General features: G+C 46.7%; 1 protein-coding gene across 1 annotated transcript in view; it reads left to right on the top strand.

Moving 5' to 3' along the window:
- The window catches only part of dgkd (diacylglycerol kinase delta), a 105,538-nt gene that overhangs the window by 64,656 nt on the left and 20,026 nt on the right, over positions 1 to 20,856 (top strand). The window contains exons 13-21 of the mRNA XM_084020012.1: positions 2,949 to 3,043; positions 3,525 to 3,624; positions 3,930 to 4,248; positions 5,660 to 5,821; positions 6,865 to 6,993; positions 7,126 to 7,219; positions 7,352 to 7,462; positions 20,320 to 20,416; positions 20,524 to 20,631. Coding sequence (XP_083876138.1) covers positions 2,949 to 3,043; positions 3,525 to 3,624; positions 3,930 to 4,248; positions 5,660 to 5,821; positions 6,865 to 6,993; positions 7,126 to 7,219; positions 7,352 to 7,462; positions 20,320 to 20,416; positions 20,524 to 20,631 — 1,215 coding nt within the window. The remainder of the gene's footprint in view (positions 1 to 2,948; positions 3,044 to 3,524; positions 3,625 to 3,929; positions 4,249 to 5,659; positions 5,822 to 6,864; positions 6,994 to 7,125; positions 7,220 to 7,351; positions 7,463 to 20,319; positions 20,417 to 20,523; positions 20,632 to 20,856) is intronic.

The following is a 20,856-nucleotide window of genomic DNA, read 5'->3' as shown; positions in this document are numbered from 1 at the left end:
TCACAGAGTGACACTGTGGTGTAACAGTTAGCAAGGCGGCCTACGGTGCAGGCGACAGGGGTTCAACTCCCGTAGTTCAGAAAGTAGCGCAATGAACAAATTATAATTTTCATTGGGTGTAATCCCCCCAGACACAAAAAGAAAGTGGCTTCAGTTGAAAATTAAGCATAAGAATATTGCGCAAATACGTAGACTAAGGCATAAGATTTTAATCATATTTCACATATTAAACAGTAAATATAAGCGTCTATTTAACACAGAAATATCCTTAAACATTTCATAAATCTCCCGTTTGCAAAAACGCTAGCTCTGCAAAGAATCTGGTTGCGGATTATGTCCGCGATATGAAATGTTGAAAATGTCGGAGAATATTGTTTAGATAATATCTAATGTGATTAGAAGGAAAGGTAATGAAAATTCTCTCCCGATGCAAAGCTGCTAGAATCACTTTTATTTCCATATCAATTAGGGTGACGATGAAAGGACGGCACATTTTTTCAGAGTTATGTAGGGAGAAACTCATGGTTTGTTGAAGCAAACCTGCTAGCGAGCAGGTTAGGTTCACAGAGAATGATTCCCGGGTAACTGACTCAGATTTATGCTGAACTGGCTTTGTGAAACCGAAAAACCAGAGTTTCCCTCATCTCAGGGTTAACTAAATCAAGCGTAGCGTTAGTTCTGGCAGGCCACGACGTCAAGCTCTAAATCAGCAGCAACAGCGTAGCTGTCAAAACCGAGGAGATCAGCTGACTGCTCAGCTGACTCCCCGTGCTCGCTTCCTATTGGGAAATTGCATTCAGAGCGCGCTATTTAAACTGCTCTAGCCTGACCTCCCTCGTTGCTTCCTCTGCCGGCGTTTTCAACCCACCTCCACCCCAGCTCCTCCCGTCATCTGTTATGTACCTTACCATTGTTCTTGTTGGTTGCTCTGCTCTGTCTGGGGTTTTTCTCTGCTGCTACGCTCCCTGCTTATGCCGTTCATGATGGCTCATGAAGGGCAGGAAGGTGCTCTTCCTGCCTCAGGCTTTCCACGCAAGCGCGTGGAAGAGCAGGGAGGCCCAGAACAGTACCATACCGTCAAATTAAACTTATATAAATAAATAAAGATTCTTTTTGACAAAGTGGTCCTGACTGAACTCAAGGTTTTCACTAAACCTGCTTTGTGAAACGGGCCCCTGGAGGACTGAGAATCAGCACATTTCTACGCATGGTTTGGTCTGCTATCTGCTGATATGAAGTACTATCGTAGAGCTCTGGGCGACCACCAATGTTGCAAACGTTACTTTAAAAAAGAAATTAGTTATTGTTAGTAAGTTAGTAACTGAATCACTCAATAATAAAAGTAACTTGTTACCAGGGAAAGTAACTATTTGCTTTACTGTTTGCTTTACTGCTTTATGCCAAAGAATTTGGATTTTTTTCTCTTTTTTTTTTTCAGTTTTCACAAGTCAGTTGAAATTAGTAGTACAGACAGGTGCTTGTACATAACCTTCCATATTTATTGCACATTGACAGACAGCAAGAGGTTTATCCTGCACTTCAAGTATTATCTTTGTCGGCGTACAGGCCCCTGCTTTCTGAGGTATTTCAGCAATAATGGCTCGGAATGAATCATCCTCCACCGTCGATAATGGCAACATACTTTTAACCACATACCTGCATATCATACGGTAACTTCAGCCTGTGTCATAGGTTTTTGTTGTGAGGCAGAAAGATCTAGCTTTTGCTGCATGTCCTTCTTTGCTAGCGGATAGCGAGCTATCATCTATGGTGGAGGTATCGGTGTTTTTGGCCACTAGCTTTGTAGATGCTTCATTAAATTAAGGTTGCTTACAACAGATGTTGACAAAGTCTTTGCTCCTGGACAGAATGAATGTATACATCACATGCACGTTCTTGCCTTTGAACACAATGAATTAGAAGTAGTGCTTATATGTCCACCTTGAAAATGCCAAGTTTTCATGGGATTGCTCCAGGCTCGCCATCTCTGCTGCTTCATCGAATCTGTTTAGTGGTTGTGTGTGCGTGTGTGTGGAGCGTGAACTGGCATGTGTGTAAAAACACTGGTTCTGATTGGCTACCATGAAACATGACTCCTCCTTAGCCAATCATAATTGCTTACCACGTTATTAACCCACCTCCTCACTGTGCCAGGGTGCGTTCGGATTTCACAGTTTATTCAATGTAATGCATCACACGTAACGTTCAGTAACGTTAATGGCATTGTAACGACGGGAAAATAAATTAGTTAGATTACCCCGTTACTGAAAAAATAACATTGTTACCCAACGCCGTTATTCCAAACACTGGTGACCACATACAGATACAATATTTGTTTCCTCCATCTCTGATTCAGCAATGTCAGTGGTGACTCGAGGAGAATCTCAATGCTGATAGGATTTAAAGACACAGTGTCACAATTTCCCTCGCAGGTTGAAATAATGTGAATGACACAAATCTTACATATTGGCATTTCGTCTATTGGTCTCTTTTTATTGACTTTGTATGTAACACATTGCTTTGTGTTTGGTGTGTTGTTGTATGTTGAAGAGCATCGTCTCTCAACTGGTGGGTTTTCAGTGGGTCATGGTTCTTTGCCTGGGCAAACAAATCTATAAAGAAAAAAATCCCATGCCTTTATATTTTGAAGGGGATTTTTTTAATGCAGCAGAGTGCCATCAATTCACACTCTTTAACAGTAGGTGGTGATAATGCCCTGTATTGCTAATGGACGCCCGCCATAAAAGACCCAAAGACAAAGGAGGAATGCTCGAATGAGTGACCGAATAGTTTTAATAGTACAGTGTTTGTTATATATTCAAGTAGTTGGACTTCTTATTTCATGTTTGTGCGTGAAAGCACATTTGAGTGTGTGTTTGTGTTGCATACTGTGATATTCTTAACGATCTCAGGTTCAAACTGCTCACCTTTACTCACCTCTGATCCAGGTTCAGCAGATTCTGACCTACGAGGACTCAGTCGCTGCTCACCTGTCGAAGATCCTGACCTCAGACCAGCACTCTGTCGTCATCTCCTCTGCCAAGTATGACATCTGCCTGCCTGTCTCACTCGCCCCTTTTACACTGCATTTTCGTTCCAGGAGTATCCCTCCTGTTTTCTGCACATTGTTATTGTAAAAAGTCGGAATGAGGAGTCAGAGTCAGGTCTTCACTGTTACACTAACGACATTGCAGAATAAGGAGTGATCATTTGGGGGGGAAAAAGGCAGTGCGGGTCTCTATCTCCGTCTGTCCGTCTGTCCGTCTGTCCGTCCGTCCGTCTGTCTTTCTGTTTGTCTCACTGTCTGTCTGTCTGTCTCTGCCTGTCTTTCTCTCCATCTGTCTGTCTTTGTCTGTGTCTCTTGGGGTTGTTGAAGTCCTTGTCGTTTCAGCCTATATTGTTAAGGTTAAGTGCTTTACAAACAGCTGTCTGCTGCTTTAACTTCTATCACTGTTGACCTTGTTTGTATGTTCGTAAGCCCTCTACATACGTGTCTACATAATGTGTTTGTGACGTACGTGCAGGGTTCTGTGTGAGACCGTGAAGGACTTCGTGGCTCGTGTTGGTAAAGCGTACGAGAAGAACACAGAGAGTTCAGAGGAGTCGGAAGTCATGGCCAAGAAGGTATGTTTTTACTGTGTTATATATTACATATGACTATGTATAGTGATCGTCAGATTTTGATCAAATATTTCCCTTTTATAAGTCAATGAAAGGTTTAGAGTCAATTCTCTTGTTTTGTTTCTGTAAAATCTAAGAAAAGGAAACTCTCTGCTTGGTTTCTTAATGAGACACAAAGAACGTTGAGTCATACATCTGTTGTGTGTGTCATGTGTTGAGTCTCTCAGCGAGTCTGTGCCGAGTCGTGTGTGGCGAGTCATCTGTGTGTTATGTGCTGAGTCACGTCTGCTGAGTCGTGTGTATGTCAGTGTGGTGTGTTGAAGGAGAAACTGGACTCCCTACTGAAGATCCTGAACGAGGAGTCCCAGGCCTCCACCGTTCCCCTCCCAGCTCCTCCCCCCACCATTGCTGAGGAACAGGAAGAGGCGGAGGGAGTCCTACTGCCTCCCTCTCTTCCTCCTCCTCATCATCATCAACATCATCATCATCACGTGCCACCCTGCTCCCCACGGACAAACGCCTCATCTTCTGCAGCGGCGGCCATCTTTAAACCTCGAGAGCAGCTGATGCTGAGAGCCAACAGTCTGAAGAAAGCAATCCGACAGATCATCGAGCACACTGAGAAAGGTACGACAGGTCAGAGGACTTACAGACAGGTCAGAGAGACAGACAGACAGCATGAAAGTTCAGAGAGAGAGACAGGTCAGAAAGAAACAGACTTATTGTAAGTCGCTTTGGACAAAAGCGTCCGCTAAATGACCTAAATGTAAATGTAAACAGACAGACAGGTTAGAGAGATAGACAAACCAGTCAGAGAAAGGAAAAGGCAGGTCAGAGTGAGACAGACAGGTCAGAGAGGACAAGTTATAGAGCAAAGCGAGAAATAGGTCGGAATAATAAAAAATAAATAAATAAAAAAAATCACTTCTATGTTCTTACCTATAGCACTTTGATCATAGCACTGTTGTTCTTAAGGTATGTTTGCTGAACAGCTACTACTTTACTCTATTCTATCTATTTTTAGCTCTTACTTTATCGGCAATGATATGTTGTGGTTTCTTTTGACAAATGTACTTATTGTAAGTTGCTTTGGACAAAATGCCCGAAATGTAATGTCAGAATAATTAGGTCAGAGAGACAGATTGGTCCGTCAGACATGCAGTTCAGAGAGAGAAAGGTATGTCGGAGAGACAGGCAGGTCATTAAGCACACCTAGAAGGGTACGATAGATCGTAGAGACAAACCAGTCAGAGAGACAGATTATAGTCATAGGTTATAGAGCTAGACAGTTAAGAGACAGACCATCGAGCAAAGCCAGAACGGTTCGACAGGTTCCAGATGCACACAAGTCAGAGACAGACAGAGAGGTCAGAAAGACAGATTATAGACAGGTTATAGAGAGACAGGTCATCAAGCAAATCGAGAAAGGTACGACAGGTCAGAGACACAGACAAGTCAGTGAGAGAAACAAGTCAGAGAGAAAGGTATGACAGATTAAACAGACAGTGAGGTCAGAGGGACAAAAGAGGTCAGATAGACAGGTCAGTGGAACACCACCTAAGAGAGACAGACAGACGGTTCAGAAAGATAGACAGGTCAGAGATGCAGACAAACAGGTCAGAGAGAGAGACAGGCAGGTCAGAAAGAGTCAGAGAGTCAGACGAACAGACAGGTAATCAAAGACACCAAGAAAGGTACAACAGATCAGAGAGACAGACACACAGATCAGCAAGACAGACAGGTCAGGGTGATAGACAGACAGACAGGTTATCAAGCACTCTGAGAAAGGATGAAAGGCAGAGACAGAGGGCACACTCCCACTACACCACCCGTACCGAGCCCCGGCCCAATGGAGCCTAAAGTCCTGTGATGCTCCGTTCCGTACTTAGAACGGCACGCTTGAAGAGCTGGATTTGAGTCTGTTAGGTTCATGCACGGGTACGCAACGTGGACATGACGTAGGCTTTAATCCACAGGCCGTCCCACTCATTATCGCTCCGTGCTTTACTCTAAACACGGTACTTATCTTTGTGTCCAGCGGTGGACGAACAGAACGCTCAGACTCAGCAGGAGCTCTTCTCTCTCAGCCGCCCTGAGGAAGATGTTGGTCTGGTGGAGGAGGAAGAAGACGTAGAGGTGGAGGAGGACAAGATGTCTCTGCAGTCCTCCTACAGCACCAAGCACCGCAACACACGCAGAGGTCAGTGATACTGGTACTCTGGGTATTGGTTCTGGTGGTACTAGTAATGCTAGTACTGTTTCGGTTGGCTCTGGTATTGGTAGTACTGGTGCTTCTGGTACTGGTTCTGAGGATGAGAATGCATACTTACATTACATACATGAATATTTTGAGTAATAAATAGGGTGGTGTACCTTTGGATGATGTAGAAGACAACATGAACTGTTCCTGCAAATATCCAACTAGGGATGCTCCGATATGGCAGATATGGACCCTTGAGGTTGATCGTGATCGGTCAAAGTGCCGATCAGAAAAGCTGATCGCATATTTATATATATTTTTTTAAAGTTCCAGTGTAAACAACGCTAGTGACGCGTGGTGAGCTTTTATGGAATTACAGCTACCCTCGTGTGCACAGTCGGCTTGTCCCGTGTCTGCGGATCAGAGCGATGCTCTACTGTGATTGTTCCAAAATACAACCTGCGCAACTTCACGAGCCGCGCAGGTGAAGTATCAACATCACATGCAAGAAGAATGTCAACCGCTCGTCAGCTTAATTACAGCCTCCTGAGTGGAGCTGAGTGAGCGGGCATTGAAAGCACACAGCGCCATTTTATAATAAAAGTAGCGGTCCGGTTTCATTCCGGTCCCGCTCACACCACGAGTCTGAAGCCCAAGCCCGACCCAGAATTCCGCTGTGTCCTACACAGTCATCAACAGTATGTTCAGTCATAAAACGGCTTGATTATTATTATTATTATTATTATTCTCCCATCCATTCTGTGATCGGTGATCGGTATCGGCCCCCAAAAATGCTGATCGGAGCATCCCTATCCAGAACCATGGAGTTTGGTTCTGGGCAGGGTCTACTTCCTGGAATTGAATCTGTAGGCTGACAACAGGAAGCACATGTTGATGATTAACTGAGTGATGTCATCACAACTTGACCTGAGCAGCTGATGTCCTTCAGGATCACTGAGGTTATTGACCTGACTGTCTGTCATTCTGTCTGCCTGTCTGTCTGAACTGTCGCACTCTGTCTATCTTCATGTCTGTCTCTCCAGTTAGTAAGACACCCTGTGAGAAGCTGATCAGTAAAGGCAGCCTTTCACTGGGCAGCTCTGCATCACTTCCTGTCCAGACAGGAAGTAAGGAGAAGATGCCCACACTCAGCACAAAGATACTCTATCCAGGTAAGAAGCCCTGACGTCCAACAGCAAGTTGTTTTTGGTGTTGTCATGATGTCATCAGTCTGGTGTGTGTGTGTGTGTGTGTGCGCGTGTGCGTGTGTGCGTGTGTGTGTGTGTGTGTGTGTGTGTTTTCAGGTCTCAGAGGAATCTCAGCTTCTCTCTCCAGCAGCTCTGTGATCAGTCGACTGCTGGTCAACGCCGACCCGTTCAGCTGCGACCCCGAAAACATGTAAAACTGTGACTGCCTGTCTTTGTCTGAAAGTCTGACTGTGTTTCTGTCTCTCTGACTGTTTGTGTGTCTGTCTGTCTCACGGTGTGTCTGTCTCTCTGATCTACCTGTCTGTCTGACTGTGTCTGACAGGGACTGCTACACTGAGAAGTGTGTGATGAACAACTATTTTGGAATCGGTCTGGACGCTAAAATTTCTTTGGACTTCAACAACAAGAGAGACGAACATCCAGAGAAGTGCAGGTACGAGACAGATCATCCATCGTCTACCACTTATCCTGTAGTCAGGGTCGCGGGGGGGCTGGAGCCGATCCCAGCTGTCATTGGGCGAAGGCAGGGTACACCTGGACAGGTAACCAGTCTATCACAGGGCCGATATGTAGAGACAGACAGGTAACCGGTCTATCACAGGGCCGACATGTAGAGACAGACAGGTAACCGGTCTATCACAGTGCCGACATGTAGAGACAGACAGGTAACCGGTCTATCACAGGGCCGACATGTAGAGACAGACAGGTAACCGGTCTATCACAGTGCTGACATGTAGGGATAGACAGGTGTTGGGGTTGTAGCAGGAGCAGATTTGGTTATCAACAGTTAATTATCAATATCAATATGATTATCGGTATTAATAATTATATTTAATATATTATCATGATATAATCATGAATAAACGGGGCACCACCCTGGGATCAGGGAAAAGATAACCTAAAACTGTATTCAGTCTCAATATGAAGGTTTTATACTCACATGCCAATCATCGTAATCATTGGCATAGGAGTACAAAACCAATCGAACAATTAAAAAGGCGTGAAATTCAAGCACTAGCCTTCACAACCTGCTGTTATCCAGTGACATATACACAACAAGCACAAGAGACCGCTAGTTATAATATAATAAGATTTATTAAAATCAGTAATAATGATCACAATCAATAACACTACAATTAACAAAGCCTTATTACCTAACTACCTAACACACAAAGCTAAGCTTAAACAAAGGATGTGTGTGTGTGTGCGCGTGCGTGTGCATGTGCGTGTGTGTGTGTGCGTGCGTGTCGAGAGAGAGGGAGAGAGGGAGAGGGAGAGATGGCTATGGGCGGCCACCAGATGTAGCGAGAGAGAGAGAGAGGTGGAGCTATTCCTCGCAGCGTTCAGGGGCGGAGCCACTGAGGTCTGATGGAGTAGCGAGAGAGAGAGAGAGGTGGAGCTATTCCTCGCAGCGGTCAGGGGCGGAGCCACTGAGGTCTGACGGAGTAGCGAGAGAGAGAGAGAGATAGCCGTATGTAGCCACCAGATGTAGCTATGTCCCTAGCGCCCGCCGGGAACAGCTGGCTTAGGACACGTGTATGTGTGTGTGTGTTAGCGGGTCACAAACAAAGAGAGAGAAAATGCGCGAGCGATATTCGGAGGGACAGAAAGCGTGCCGTTACCACACGGGCTCGCGTGAATGAACTGGCGTTTATTCCGCGAGACCGGTCTTTTAACTGATAGTAGAGGCTTTCTGAGCTCGCGAATATGGCGGAGGTTAGTCGAAAATACTGTTACAGAAATCAACCCAGCGGCGATCACGATCAGCATTCAAATACAGCAGCACATGAACCAACGGACTCGGCGGTCCGCGATCAGAACTTAAAACACATTAACAAGAATTACAAGCATATCCTACACTATCACTTGTGTCTCTGCCCAGACTGATAGCCTCTTACTGGTATCGTTGCGTAAGACGATGACGGCGTTCCGTAACGGCGGTGGTTCGTGAGTCCCCGGCGTCAGCGGGGGACGTGATGAGTCGGCTTCGTCCGGACGAGAGCGGAGCGGGTTTCCTCTCGTTGATCAAACTCAAATAAAGAAAACAGTCCGTGTTTCTTTCTTCCACGGACGGCGATATAATCGCGGCTTGGCGATTTAGTCAGCTTACTTCAGACAGCGTCTGGTAGCTGGACGGCAGGAACCGGCTTGGTTCCTCTTGTTGCAGCGGTGCGCTGCGGGAGGGGGTCGCCTCCCGTTGCAACGTGGTGTTGCGCCGGTTGTAGGAAGAGGCCAGAGTAGGAGTCGGAGTAAGAGTGAATAAGAGAGCGTTCTCCGGGCGGCTTCGGTTTATAAAGCTCAGGCCGCTCCAGGGGACCCCCCGGGGTTCCCTGAAGATGTCAGCCAATAGGATGGTTGTGAGGTGTCGCATCTCTCACCTGGGTGAGATGTGAAACTAAAATGGCGGTGTAGTTTTTAATCCCCTTTGTCCCTTTGTCCTGGCCGCATGTGTGGGCTTCTGTAGGCCGCATTGTGTAGTCCTAACGGTTAGGTCCCAACAGTCCCCCTTTTGGTCTGAAGGTTGAGGTGTGGGACGCAACCTTCGGAGCAACATAAGGGCCGAACCGTCCATGTATTCCTTGAAACATGTGGGAGTCCAAACAGTCTGTATATTCCATGGAAAAGAGGTTAAACAGTTCATTCAGGTTAAAGTCCATAACTTGATGGAGGCATTGTCTGGGCAGAGATTGAGGCAAGGTCTGGGCAGAGATTTCTACGGTCTGGGCAGAGATTTCTAACCATCTAACCTATATCAAACATCTGCTAAGACACAATTTTCACAAACATCAACATTGTCATTACACTCAGGTAGTTTCAAACAGGACACACCCCAACTATGAAACGGAACGAAGGAGGAAGAGGAGAAGGGGTTAGTGGTCGTTTGGTTTACTCCTGGAGAAGATTTAAGTTAGCCATATTTACTATGTTGTGGCTCAGGGCTGTAACGCTCCATGTAGCCAGAAACAGAGGAAATGTCAGAGGCGCTGTCATTATCTGAGTTGTCATGTTTGTACACTGCTGGTTCACGTGACTGGGACAGAATTTCGGAGTAGGGCTTCCTACTACTTCTGTGTGAATGCCCATCTCGACGCAGTTGGTGGGCATGTCGGTGATGCTCAGTATCCCCACGCCGTCTCTTACCAGGCTTCTGGGGGGAGTTTAGTGATGGTTGGGTCGAGTCACGCCATAGCGTTATCGTTTTTATCAGCTTCTCGATCGGGTCGCACAGATCCCTATCTTCGTCAGTTTGGGAGTTTGTCTGATTCCAGGGGCGTGCTGGCCGCTCACCCCCTTTCGCGCTGTTATGAGGGCTCTGCTTTAAGGCGGCGGATGTTTGGGAGTTAGTCTCGTTCCTTGGTTTTGTCTGATTCCTGGGGCGTGCTGGCCGCTCACCCCCTTTCGCGCTGTTATGAGGGCTATGCTTTAAGGCGGCAGACGTTTCGGACGCAGATGTGTCGAAGTTAGCGGGCTGGCTTTTAAGTTTGCGCGCTAAGTGGGTTTCCCAAGCCATCTGTGCGTAATCACGAATCTCTTGCATGGAGAGTCGATGTGTCCTGAAGTGTATGGTGGCATCGTAGCGCACACTTTCGTGTAGGTTATGCAGGAAGAGGGCCTTGAAGGCAGGCTCTTCCTCCACTCCTGGGGAGTTACGGCCCTGAGCATAGGCGGCTCTGAAGCGCCAATAGTACTCCGTGGGTGATTCCTGCCCCTCATGTACGACGGCGAGGGCACTGATCGTAGCGGCGGCGGGATCCCAGTCTCGGCTATACTCCTTCCGGAGTGCTGCACAAAGTCTGGGGTATCGGTCCTGGGTTCTGGGTGCAAGTGTTCCTATGAAACTGCGGACATGTCTGGTTGTGGTCTTCCCGACTAGTCTGAGCTTCTCCCGTGAGGAGGCATGGGGGAGGTCAATCAGGAGTCTGTCTAACTCTCTCAAATATTCGTCAATATTATGGTTTGAGTTGTCGGGATCAAAATGTTGAATATCTTTAGCCATGCTCTCTAGCTCTTGAAAGCGGAAGCGCTGTGGCATCCTTTCTGGTGAAGGCGAGACTAAGCTAGGTTGAGGAGGCGCGTCGCAAATTACAGGTTTGTTCCAAAGATAGGAAGATTTTGGAGGAGAACTTGTGTAAGTTCCACTGCTGGTTTCTTCACTGTCTGTGTCGGAGCAATGGGAAGCTGCGTAGCCGTTACCGCTGTCTCTCAGTGGAGTTTGTCTTAAGGACTTTGTGTCCGCTGGTAACTGTTCCCATCTTCTGCATGGCGGGGGAGTCGTATTTTCACTACGAAAAGAGGGGAAGTCGGAGAAGCCTGAATCACACTGACTGGCCGAGTCGGCTGAGGGAGGACATTCTGGTTTAGACTTCGACCACCTGTTCTTGTAGGACAAAAACTGGGACTCTGTGGTGTGCAGGACATCTAAATAACGCATGGCTCTCATGTCTGCTGCTTGAGCGTCGTGGAGGTGACAAGCACTTTGCTCCTCTAGTGCTACCACTTTTTTCTCTAGGGCAGATTTACTCTGAACCAAGAGACAGGTTTGTTTGTAGAAAGTCAGTAGCAAGCATTTTAACAATGGACCCTTGGATGATGTTACTTCATCAGATCTGCTCTTCAGTAACACGTTGATCTCCTCTTGGCACTCACTGAGATTTAGTTTCTGCAAAAACTCAGAGTAGCCTGTCTGAAGGCTCTGTGCCACAGATGAGATGAACTGTTCACAAAAGTTCTCCATTGTGTCTGGAGAGAAAGGAGGGGGGTTATGCAAATCACCTGATAAGGTGACTGGCGGTTCTCTCTTAGAGAGGTCAGCTTCACGCTCTAATGATTCTATACAGCAACTCAGACTTACTGTAGGCTGCTTACTTAATTCTTTGCCAAAGGCACGCTAACTGAAATGCGCGGCAGGAACAGTTAGGGAATTATTTTGAAATTTTAACTCGAGCTAGAACCCGTGGTGGAAATAGCAAGGTACAATTTCAACGTTCACAGAGTCGGTACACTCTGTGGCTCTATTCTCTGCTCTACTTCTAGTGAAAGGGAGAATACGGTGGCTTTACTTGTTCGGTGTTAATCGCAAGACAAACTGTATTTGTTGTTATACTGAGGTGGGTGCACAGGTGAGCTGCGTCGACCTGTGACTTACAATGGAAATGTTAGTACTCTTCTACAGCCTGTGGACTGTCAATGAGGTGTCTCTAGCACCTCTGGTGAGTAATAACAGTGTTATAACGCGTCTTAGTATCCCTAACCCTGCGTAGTTTAGTATTGTTGTTAAACAATAAATGGCTAATCACAACATGCATATGCAACCCTCAACTGTATTTGCTTGGCAAATAGTAACAGGGAGCAAACAAATCGATCCTTGAACATCGATTTCTAAACAATGATATCAATAACAACAATTCCTATTATTGTTATTATTACTATAATTCTCAGGTTATTGTGCATAAATCTCTGGATAAAGCTGGTTTAAGAAGGCCTCACACGGGGCACCATTTATGTTGGGGTTGTAGCAGGAGCAGATTTGGTTATCAACAGTTAATTATCAATATCAATATGATTATCGGTATTAATAATTATATTTAATATATTATCATGATATAATCATGAATAAACGGGGCACCACCCTGGGATCAGGGAAAAGATAACCTAAAACTGTATTCAGTCTCAATATGAAGGTTTTATACTCACATGCCAATCATCGTAATCATTGGCATAGGAGTACAAAACCAATCGAACAATTAAAAAGGCGTGAAATTCAAGCACTAGCCTTCACAACCTGCTGTTATCCAGTGACATATACACAACAAGCACAAGAGACCGCTAGTTATAATATAATAAGATTTATTAAAATCAGTAATAATGATCACAATCAATAACACTACAATTAACAAAGCCTTATTACCTAACTACCTAACACACAAAGCTAAGCTTAAACAAAGGATGTGTGTGTGTGTGCGCGTGCGTGTGCATGTGCGTGTGTGTGTGTGCGTGCGTGTCGAGAGAGAGGGAGAGAGGGAGAGGGAGAGATGGCTATGGGCGGCCACCAGATGTAGCGAGAGAGAGAGAGAGGTGGAGCTATTCCTCGCAGCGTTCAGGGGCGGAGCCACTGAGGTCTGATGGAGTAGCGAGAGAGAGAGAGAGGTGGAGCTATTCCTCGCAGCGGTCAGGGGCGGAGCCACTGAGGTCTGACGGAGTAGCGAGAGAGAGAGAGAGATAGCCGTATGTAGCCACCAGATGTAGCTATGTCCCTAGCGCCCGCCGGGAACAGCTGGCTTAGGACACGTGTATGTGTGTGTGTGTTAGCGGGTCACAAACAAAGAGAGAGAAAATGCGCGAGCGATATTCGGAGGGACAGAAAGCGTGCCGTTACCACACGGGCTCGCGTGAATGAACTGGCGTTTATTCCGCGAGACCGGTCTTTTAACTGATAGTAGAGGCTTTCTGAGCTCGCGAATATGGCGGAGGTTAGTCGAAAATACTGTTACAGAAATCAACCCAGCGGCGATCACGATCAGCATTCAAATACAGCAGCACATGAACCAACGGACTCGGCGGTCCGCGATCAGAACTTAAAACACATTAACAAGAATTACAAGCATATCCTACACTATCACTTGTGTCTCTGCCCAGACTGATAGCCTCTTACTGGTATCGTTGCGTAAGACGATGACGGCGTTCCGTAACGGCGGTGGTTCGTGAGTCCCCGGCGTCAGCGGGGGACGTGATGAGTCGGCTTCGTCCGGACGAGAGCGGAGCGGGTTTCCTCTCGTTGATCAAACTCAAATAAAGAAAACAGTCCGTGTTTCTTTCTTCCACGGACGGCGATATAATCGCGGCTTGGCGATTTAGTCAGCTTACTTCAGACAGCGTCTGGTAGCTGGACGGCAGGAACCGGCTTGGTTCCTCTTGTTGCAGCGGTGCGCTGCGGGAGGGGGTCGCCTCCCGTTGCAACGTGGTGTTGCGCCGGTTGTAGGAAGAGGCCAGAGTAGGAGTCGGAGTAAGAGTGAATAAGAGAGCGTTCTCCGGGCGGCTTCGGTTTATAAAGCTCAGGCCGCTCCAGGGGACCCCCCGGGGTTCCCTGAAGATGTCAGCCAATAGGATGGTTGTGAGGTGTCGCATCTCTCACCTGGGTGAGATGTGAAACTAAAATGGCGGTGTAGTTTTTAATCCCCTTTGTCCCTTTGTCCTGGCCGCATGTGTGGGCTTCTGTAGGCCGCATTGTGTAGTCCTAACGGTTAGGTCCCAACAGTCCCCCTTTTGGTCTGAAGGTTGAGGTGTGGGACGCAACCTTCGGAGCAACATAAGGGCCGAACCGTCCATGTATTCCTTGAAACATGTGGGAGTCCAAACAGTCTGTATATTCCATGGAAAAGAGGTTAAACAGTTCATTCAGGTTAAAGTCCATAACTTGATGGAGGCATTGTCTGGGCAGAGATTGAGGCAAGGTCTGGGCAGAGATTTCTACGGTCTGGGCAGAGATTTCTAACCATCTAACCTATATCAAACATCTGCTAAGACACAATTTTCACAAACATCAACATTGTCATTACACTCAGGTAGTTTCAAACAGGACACACCCCAACTATGAAACGGAACGAAGGAGGAAGAGGAGAAGGGGTTAGTGGTCGTTTGGTTTACTCCTGGAGAAGATTTAAGTTAGCCATATTTACTATGTTGTGGCTCAGGGCTGTAACGCTCCATGTAGCCAGAAACAGAGGAAATGTCAGAGGCGCTGTCATTATCTGAGTTGTCATGTTTGTACACTGCTGGTTCACGTGACTGGGACAGAATTTCGGAGTAGGGCTTCCTACTACTTCTGTGTGAATGCCCATCTCGACGCAGTTGGTGGGCATGTCGGTGATGCTCAGTATCCCCACGCCGTCTCTTACCAGGCTTCTGGGGGGAGTTTAGTGATGGTTGGGTCGAGTCACGCCATAGCGTTATCGTTTTTATCAGCTTCTCGATCGGGTCGCACAGATCCCTATCTTCGTCAGTTTGGGAGTTTGTCTGATTCCAGGGGCGTGCTGGCCGCTCACCCCCTTTCGCGCTGTTATGAGGGCTCTGCTTTAAGGCGGCGGATGTTTGGGAGTTAGTCTCGTTCCTTGGTTTTGTCTGATTCCTGGGGCGTGCTGGCCGCTCACCCCCTTTCGCGCTGTTATGAGGGCTATGCTTTAAGGCGGCAGACGTTTCGGACGCAGATGTGTCGAAGTTAGCGGGCTGGCTTTTAAGTTTGCGCGCTAAGTGGGTTTCCCAAGCCATCTGTGCGTAATCACGAATCTCTTGCATGGAGAGTCGATGTGTCCTGAAGTGTATGGTGGCATCGTAGCGCACACTTTCGTGTAGGTTATGCAGGAAGAGGGCCTTGAAGGCAGGCTCTTCCTCCACTCCTGGGGAGTTACGGCCCTGAGCATAGGCGGCTCTGAAGCGCCAATAGTACTCCGTGGGTGATTCCTGCCCCTCATGTACGACGGCGAGGGCACTGATCGTAGCGGCGGCGGGATCCCAGTCTCGGCTATACTCCTTCCGGAGTGCTGCACAAAGTCTGGGGTATCGGTCCTGGGTTCTGGGTGCAAGTGTTCCTATGAAACTGCGGACATGTCTGGTTGTGGTCTTCCCGACTAGTCTGAGCTTCTCCCGTGAGGAGGCATGGGGGAGGTCAATCAGGAGTCTGTCTAACTCTCTCAAATATTCGTCAATATTATGGTTTGAGTTGTCGGGATCAAAATGTTGAATATCTTTAGCCATGCTCTCTAGCTCTTGAAAGCGGAAGCGCTGTGGCATCCTTTCTGGTGAAGGCGAGACTAAGCTAGGTTGAGGAGGCGCGTCGCAAATTACAGGTTTGTTCCAAAGATAGGAAGATTTTGGAGGAGAACTTGTGTAAGTTCCACTGCTGGTTTCTTCACTGTCTGTGTCGGAGCAATGGGAAGCTGCATAGCCGTTACCGCTGTCTCTCAGTGGAGTTTGTCTTAAGGACTTTGTGTCCGCTGGTAACTGTTCCCATCTTCTGCATGGCGGGGGAGTCGTATTTTCACTACGAAAAGAGGGGAAGTCGGAGAAGCCTGAATCACACTGACTGGCCGAGTCGGCTGAGGGAGGACATTCTGGTTTAGACTTCGACCACCTGTTCTTGTAGGACAAAAACTGGGACTCTGTGGTGTGCAGGACATCTAAATAACGCATGGCTCTCATGTCTGCTGCTTGAGCGTCGTGGAGGTGACAAGCACTTTGCTCCTCTAGTGCTACCACTTTTTTCTCTAGGGCAGATTTACTCTGAACCAAGAGACAGGTTTGTTTGTAGAAAGTCAGTAGCAAGCATTTTAACAATGGACCCTTGGATGATGTTACTTCATCAGATCTGCTCTTCAGTAACACGTTGATCTCCTCTTGGCACTCACTGAGATTTAGTTTCTGCAAAAACTCAGAGTAGCCTGTCTGAAGGCTCTGTGCCACAGATGAGATGAACTGTTCACAAAAGTTCTCCATTGTGTCTGGAGAGAAAGGAGGGGGGTTATGCAAATCACCTGATAAGGTGACTGGCGGTTCTCTTTTAGAGAGGTCAGCTTCACGCTCTAATGATTCTATACAGCAACTCAGACTTACTGTAGGCTGCTTACTTAATTCTTTGCCAAAGGCACGCTAACTGAAATGCGCGGCAGGAACAGTTAGGGAATTATTTTGAAATTTTAACTCGAGCTAGAACCCGTGGTGGAAATAGCAAGGTACAATTTCAACGTTCACAGAGTCGGTACACTCTGTGGCTCTATTCTCTGCTCTACTTCTAGTGAAAGGGAGAATACGGTGGCTTTACTTGTTCGGTGTTAATCGCAAGACAAACTGTATTTGTTGTTATACTGAGGTGGGTGCACAGGTGAGCTGCGTCGACCTGTGACTTACAATGGAAATGTTAGTACTCTTCTACAGCCTGTGGACTGTCAATGAGGTGTCTCTAGCACCTCTGGTGAGTAATAACAGTGTTATAACGCGTCTTAGTATCCCTAACCCTGCGTAGTTTAGTATTGTTGTTAAACAATAAATGGCTAATCACAACATGCATATGCAACCCTCAACTGTATTTGCTTGGCAAATAGTAACAGGGAGCAAACAAATCGATCCTTGAACATCGATTTCTAAACAATGATATCAATAACAACAATTCCTATTATTGTTATTATTACTATAATTCTCAGGTTATTGTGCATAAATCTCTGGATAAAGCTGGTTTAAGAAGGCCTCACACGGGGCACCATTTATGTTGGGGTTGTAGCAGGAGCAGATTTGGTTATCAACAGTTAATTATCAATATCAATATGATTATCGGTATTAATAATTATATTTAATATATTATCATGATATAATCATGAATAAACGGGGCACCACCCTGGGATCAGGGAAAAGATAACCTAAAACTGTATTCAGTCTCAATATGAAGGTTTTATACTCACATGCCAATCATCGTAATCATTGGCATAGGAGTACAAAACCAATCGAACAATTAAAAAGGCGTGAAATTCAAGCACTAGCCTTCACAACCTGCTGTTATCCAGTGACATATACACAACAAGCACAAGAGACCGCTAGTTATAATATAATAAGATTTATTAAAATCAGTAATAATGATCACAATCAATAACACTACAATTAACAAAGCCTTATTACCTAACTACCTAACACACAAAGCTAAGCTTAAACAAAGGATGTGTGTGTGTGTGCGCGTGCGTGTGCATGTGCGTGTGTGTGTGTGCGTGCGTGTCGAGAGAGAGGGAGAGAGGGAGAGGGAGAGATGGCTATGGGCGGCCACCAGATGTAGCGAGAGAGAGAGAGAGGTGGAGCTATTCCTCGCAGCGTTCAGGGGCGGAGCCACTGAGGTCTGATGGAGTAGCGAGAGAGAGAGAGAGGTGGAGCTATTCCTCGCAGCGGTCAGGGGCGGAGCCACTGAGGTCTGACGGAGTAGCGAGAGAGAGAGAGAGATAGCCGTATGTAGCCACCAGATGTAGCTATGTCCCTAGCGCCCGCCGGGAACAGCTGGCTTAGGACACGTGTATGTGTGTGTGTGTTAGCGGGTCACAAACAAAGAGAGAGAAAATGCGCGAGCGATATTCGGAGGGACAGAAAGCGTGCCGTTACCACACGGGCTCGCGTGAATGAACTGGCGTTTATTCCGCGAGACCGGTCTTTTAACTGATAGTAGAGGCTTTCTGAGCTCGCGAATATGGCGGAGGTTAGTCGAAAATACTGTTACAGAAATCAACCCAGCGGCGATCACGATCAGCATTCAAATACAGCAGCACATGAACCAACGGACTCGGCGGTCCGCGATCAGAACTTAAAACACATTAACAAGAATTACAAGCATATCCTACACTATCACTTGTGTCTCTGCCCAGACTGATAGCCTCTTACTGGTATCGTTGCGTAAGACGATGACGGCGTTCCGTAACGGCGGTGGTTCGTGAGTCCCCGGCGTCAGCGGGGGACGTGATGAGTCGGCTTCGTCCGGACGAGAGCGGAGCGGGTTTCCTCTCGTTGATCAAACTCAAATAAAGAAAACAGTCCGTGTTTCTTTCTTCCACGGACGGCGATATAATCGCGGCTTGGCGATTTAGTCAGCTTACTTCAGACAGCGTCTGGTAGCTGGACGGCAGGAACCGGCTTGGTTCCTCTTGTTGCAGCGGTGCGCTGCGGGAGGGGGTCGCCTCCCGTTGCAACGTGGTGTTGCGCCGGTTGTAGGAAGAGGCCAGAGTAGGAGTCGGAGTAAGAGTGAATAAGAGAGCGTTCTCCGGGCGGCTTCGGTTTATAAAGCTCAGGCCGCTCCAGGGGACCCCCCGGGGTTCCCTGAAGATGTCAGCCAATAGGATGGTTGTGAGGTGTCGCATCTCTCACCTGGGTGAGATGTGAAACTAAAATGGCGGTGTAGTTTTTAATCCCCTTTGTCCCTTTGTCCTGGCCGCATGTGTGGGCTTCTGTAGGCCGCATTGTGTAGTCCTAACGGTTAGGTCCCAACACAGGTAACCGGTCTATCACAGTGCTGACATGTAGGGATAGACAGGTAACCGGTCTATCACAGGTCCGACATGTAGAGACAGACAGGTAACCGGTCTATCACAGTGCTGACATGTAGAGACAGACAGGTAACCGGTCTATCACAGTGCTGACATGTAGAGACAGACAACCATTCATGCTCACATTCACACCTACGGGCAATTTAGTGTCATCAATGAACCTATCCCCATCCTGCATGTCTTTGGACTGTGGGAGGAAGCTGGAGAACCCGGAGAGAACCCACGGGCACACGGGGAGAACATGCAAACTCCACACGGAAGGAACCTGAACCCGACCCCGACCCGGGAATCGAACCCGGGACCCTCTCGCTGTGAGGCGACAGTGCTACCCACTACACCACCGTGCAGCCATACAGATTATTATCAGCAATAAATTACTTAACCTTTACTTAACCTTTACATTTATGTACTTAATAATAATGATTTAATTATCATTAATAATGAATCATTTAGCTGTCTAACCTTTAGTGACAGTTTGTTTTTGATTGCTAAAGGACGGTGGTCACAACTGCAGCTACATGTGTAAAACTCTAACACAGTCTGCATCACCAACACTCACCTGAGTAAACATCACATCAGCTGCTAAACCGAAATACCAAACAATCGTCTTGACGACAACACACACTGTCACTCAGAACACACTGAAAGGAAATACACTAACATCAACACCAACACACAAGTTAGACACTTTTCATCTTTACAGTTCATCATTTCAGTCACTTCACACAAATTAATATTTTCTTTCAAGAAAAGAGTGATATTCTTTCACATGAACATTTTTATTTAAGAACAAACCAGTTTTGAGGTAAAACTAGAAGGAACGAAAATCAGCAGTTTACTTCAATAAATATATATTTTTATTTTGTCATTTTGTCATTTACTAATGCTATTGTTGACAAAAACCATGTCAACAATAGCATTTTCCTTCATCTGAACATATCCTTCCTCTTCCTCCTGTTTGTAATGTGTTAACATGTGAAGAGGGTGCTGTAAATTCACAATGTTGTGCAGGTTGAGGTTAAAGTCAGGAGACATTTGACTTCAGTTGTGCCCGCTGTCCTTTAGCAATCGAAAACATTTAATTTACAACGTTCACTCATAACAATCAATCAAACAATCAACCAATGGTTTCAACCCTCGTCTCCATAGTTACCTGTGATCTATGGGTTTTTATTTATGAAGTCTGTAGTTTGGTTTCAGTGAATATTCCTGACTGTGTATCCAGGAGTCGGACTAAGAACATGATGTGGTACGGAGTTCTGGGAACTAAAGAGCTGCTGCACAGAACCTACAAGAACCTGGAACAGAAGGTTCTACTGGAGGTGAGACGCAGCCAACCACTGCTGGTTTTCAGACCAGGACCCGGTCCCATGAGGTCTTCAGAGACGTCCAGACCTAACATGGTGCATGTGTGTGTGTCTGTCCTCAGTGCGATGGTCGTCCCATCCCTCTCCCCAGTCTGCAAGGCATTGCTGTGTTGAACATCCCCAGTTACGCAGGAGGAACCAACTTCTGGGGAGGAACCAAAGAGGACGACGTGAGAACCCATCCTGTCTGTCTTTGTCTGCCTGTCATGTGACTGCTCGCTATTTACTGTTGCAATTGTAAATATTCAACCCCCTCAGCTCAAAATACAGAGTGAAGTGAATCAATGTTAATGATAATATATGACAACAAAAAATAATAATTCATCGTTCTTCAGCACAGTACAGATCAACTGGCCCTGGTGTGAGTGCGCCCTTAATCCTACGCATGATCCCTC

Source organism: Eutrigla gurnardus (genome assembly GCF_963514095.1).
Source record: "Eutrigla gurnardus genome assembly, chromosome: 10".
NCBI classification, from domain to species: Eukaryota; Metazoa; Chordata; class Actinopteri; order Perciformes; family Triglidae; genus Eutrigla; species Eutrigla gurnardus.
This window is presented reverse-complemented; position numbering and strand designations above follow the sequence as displayed.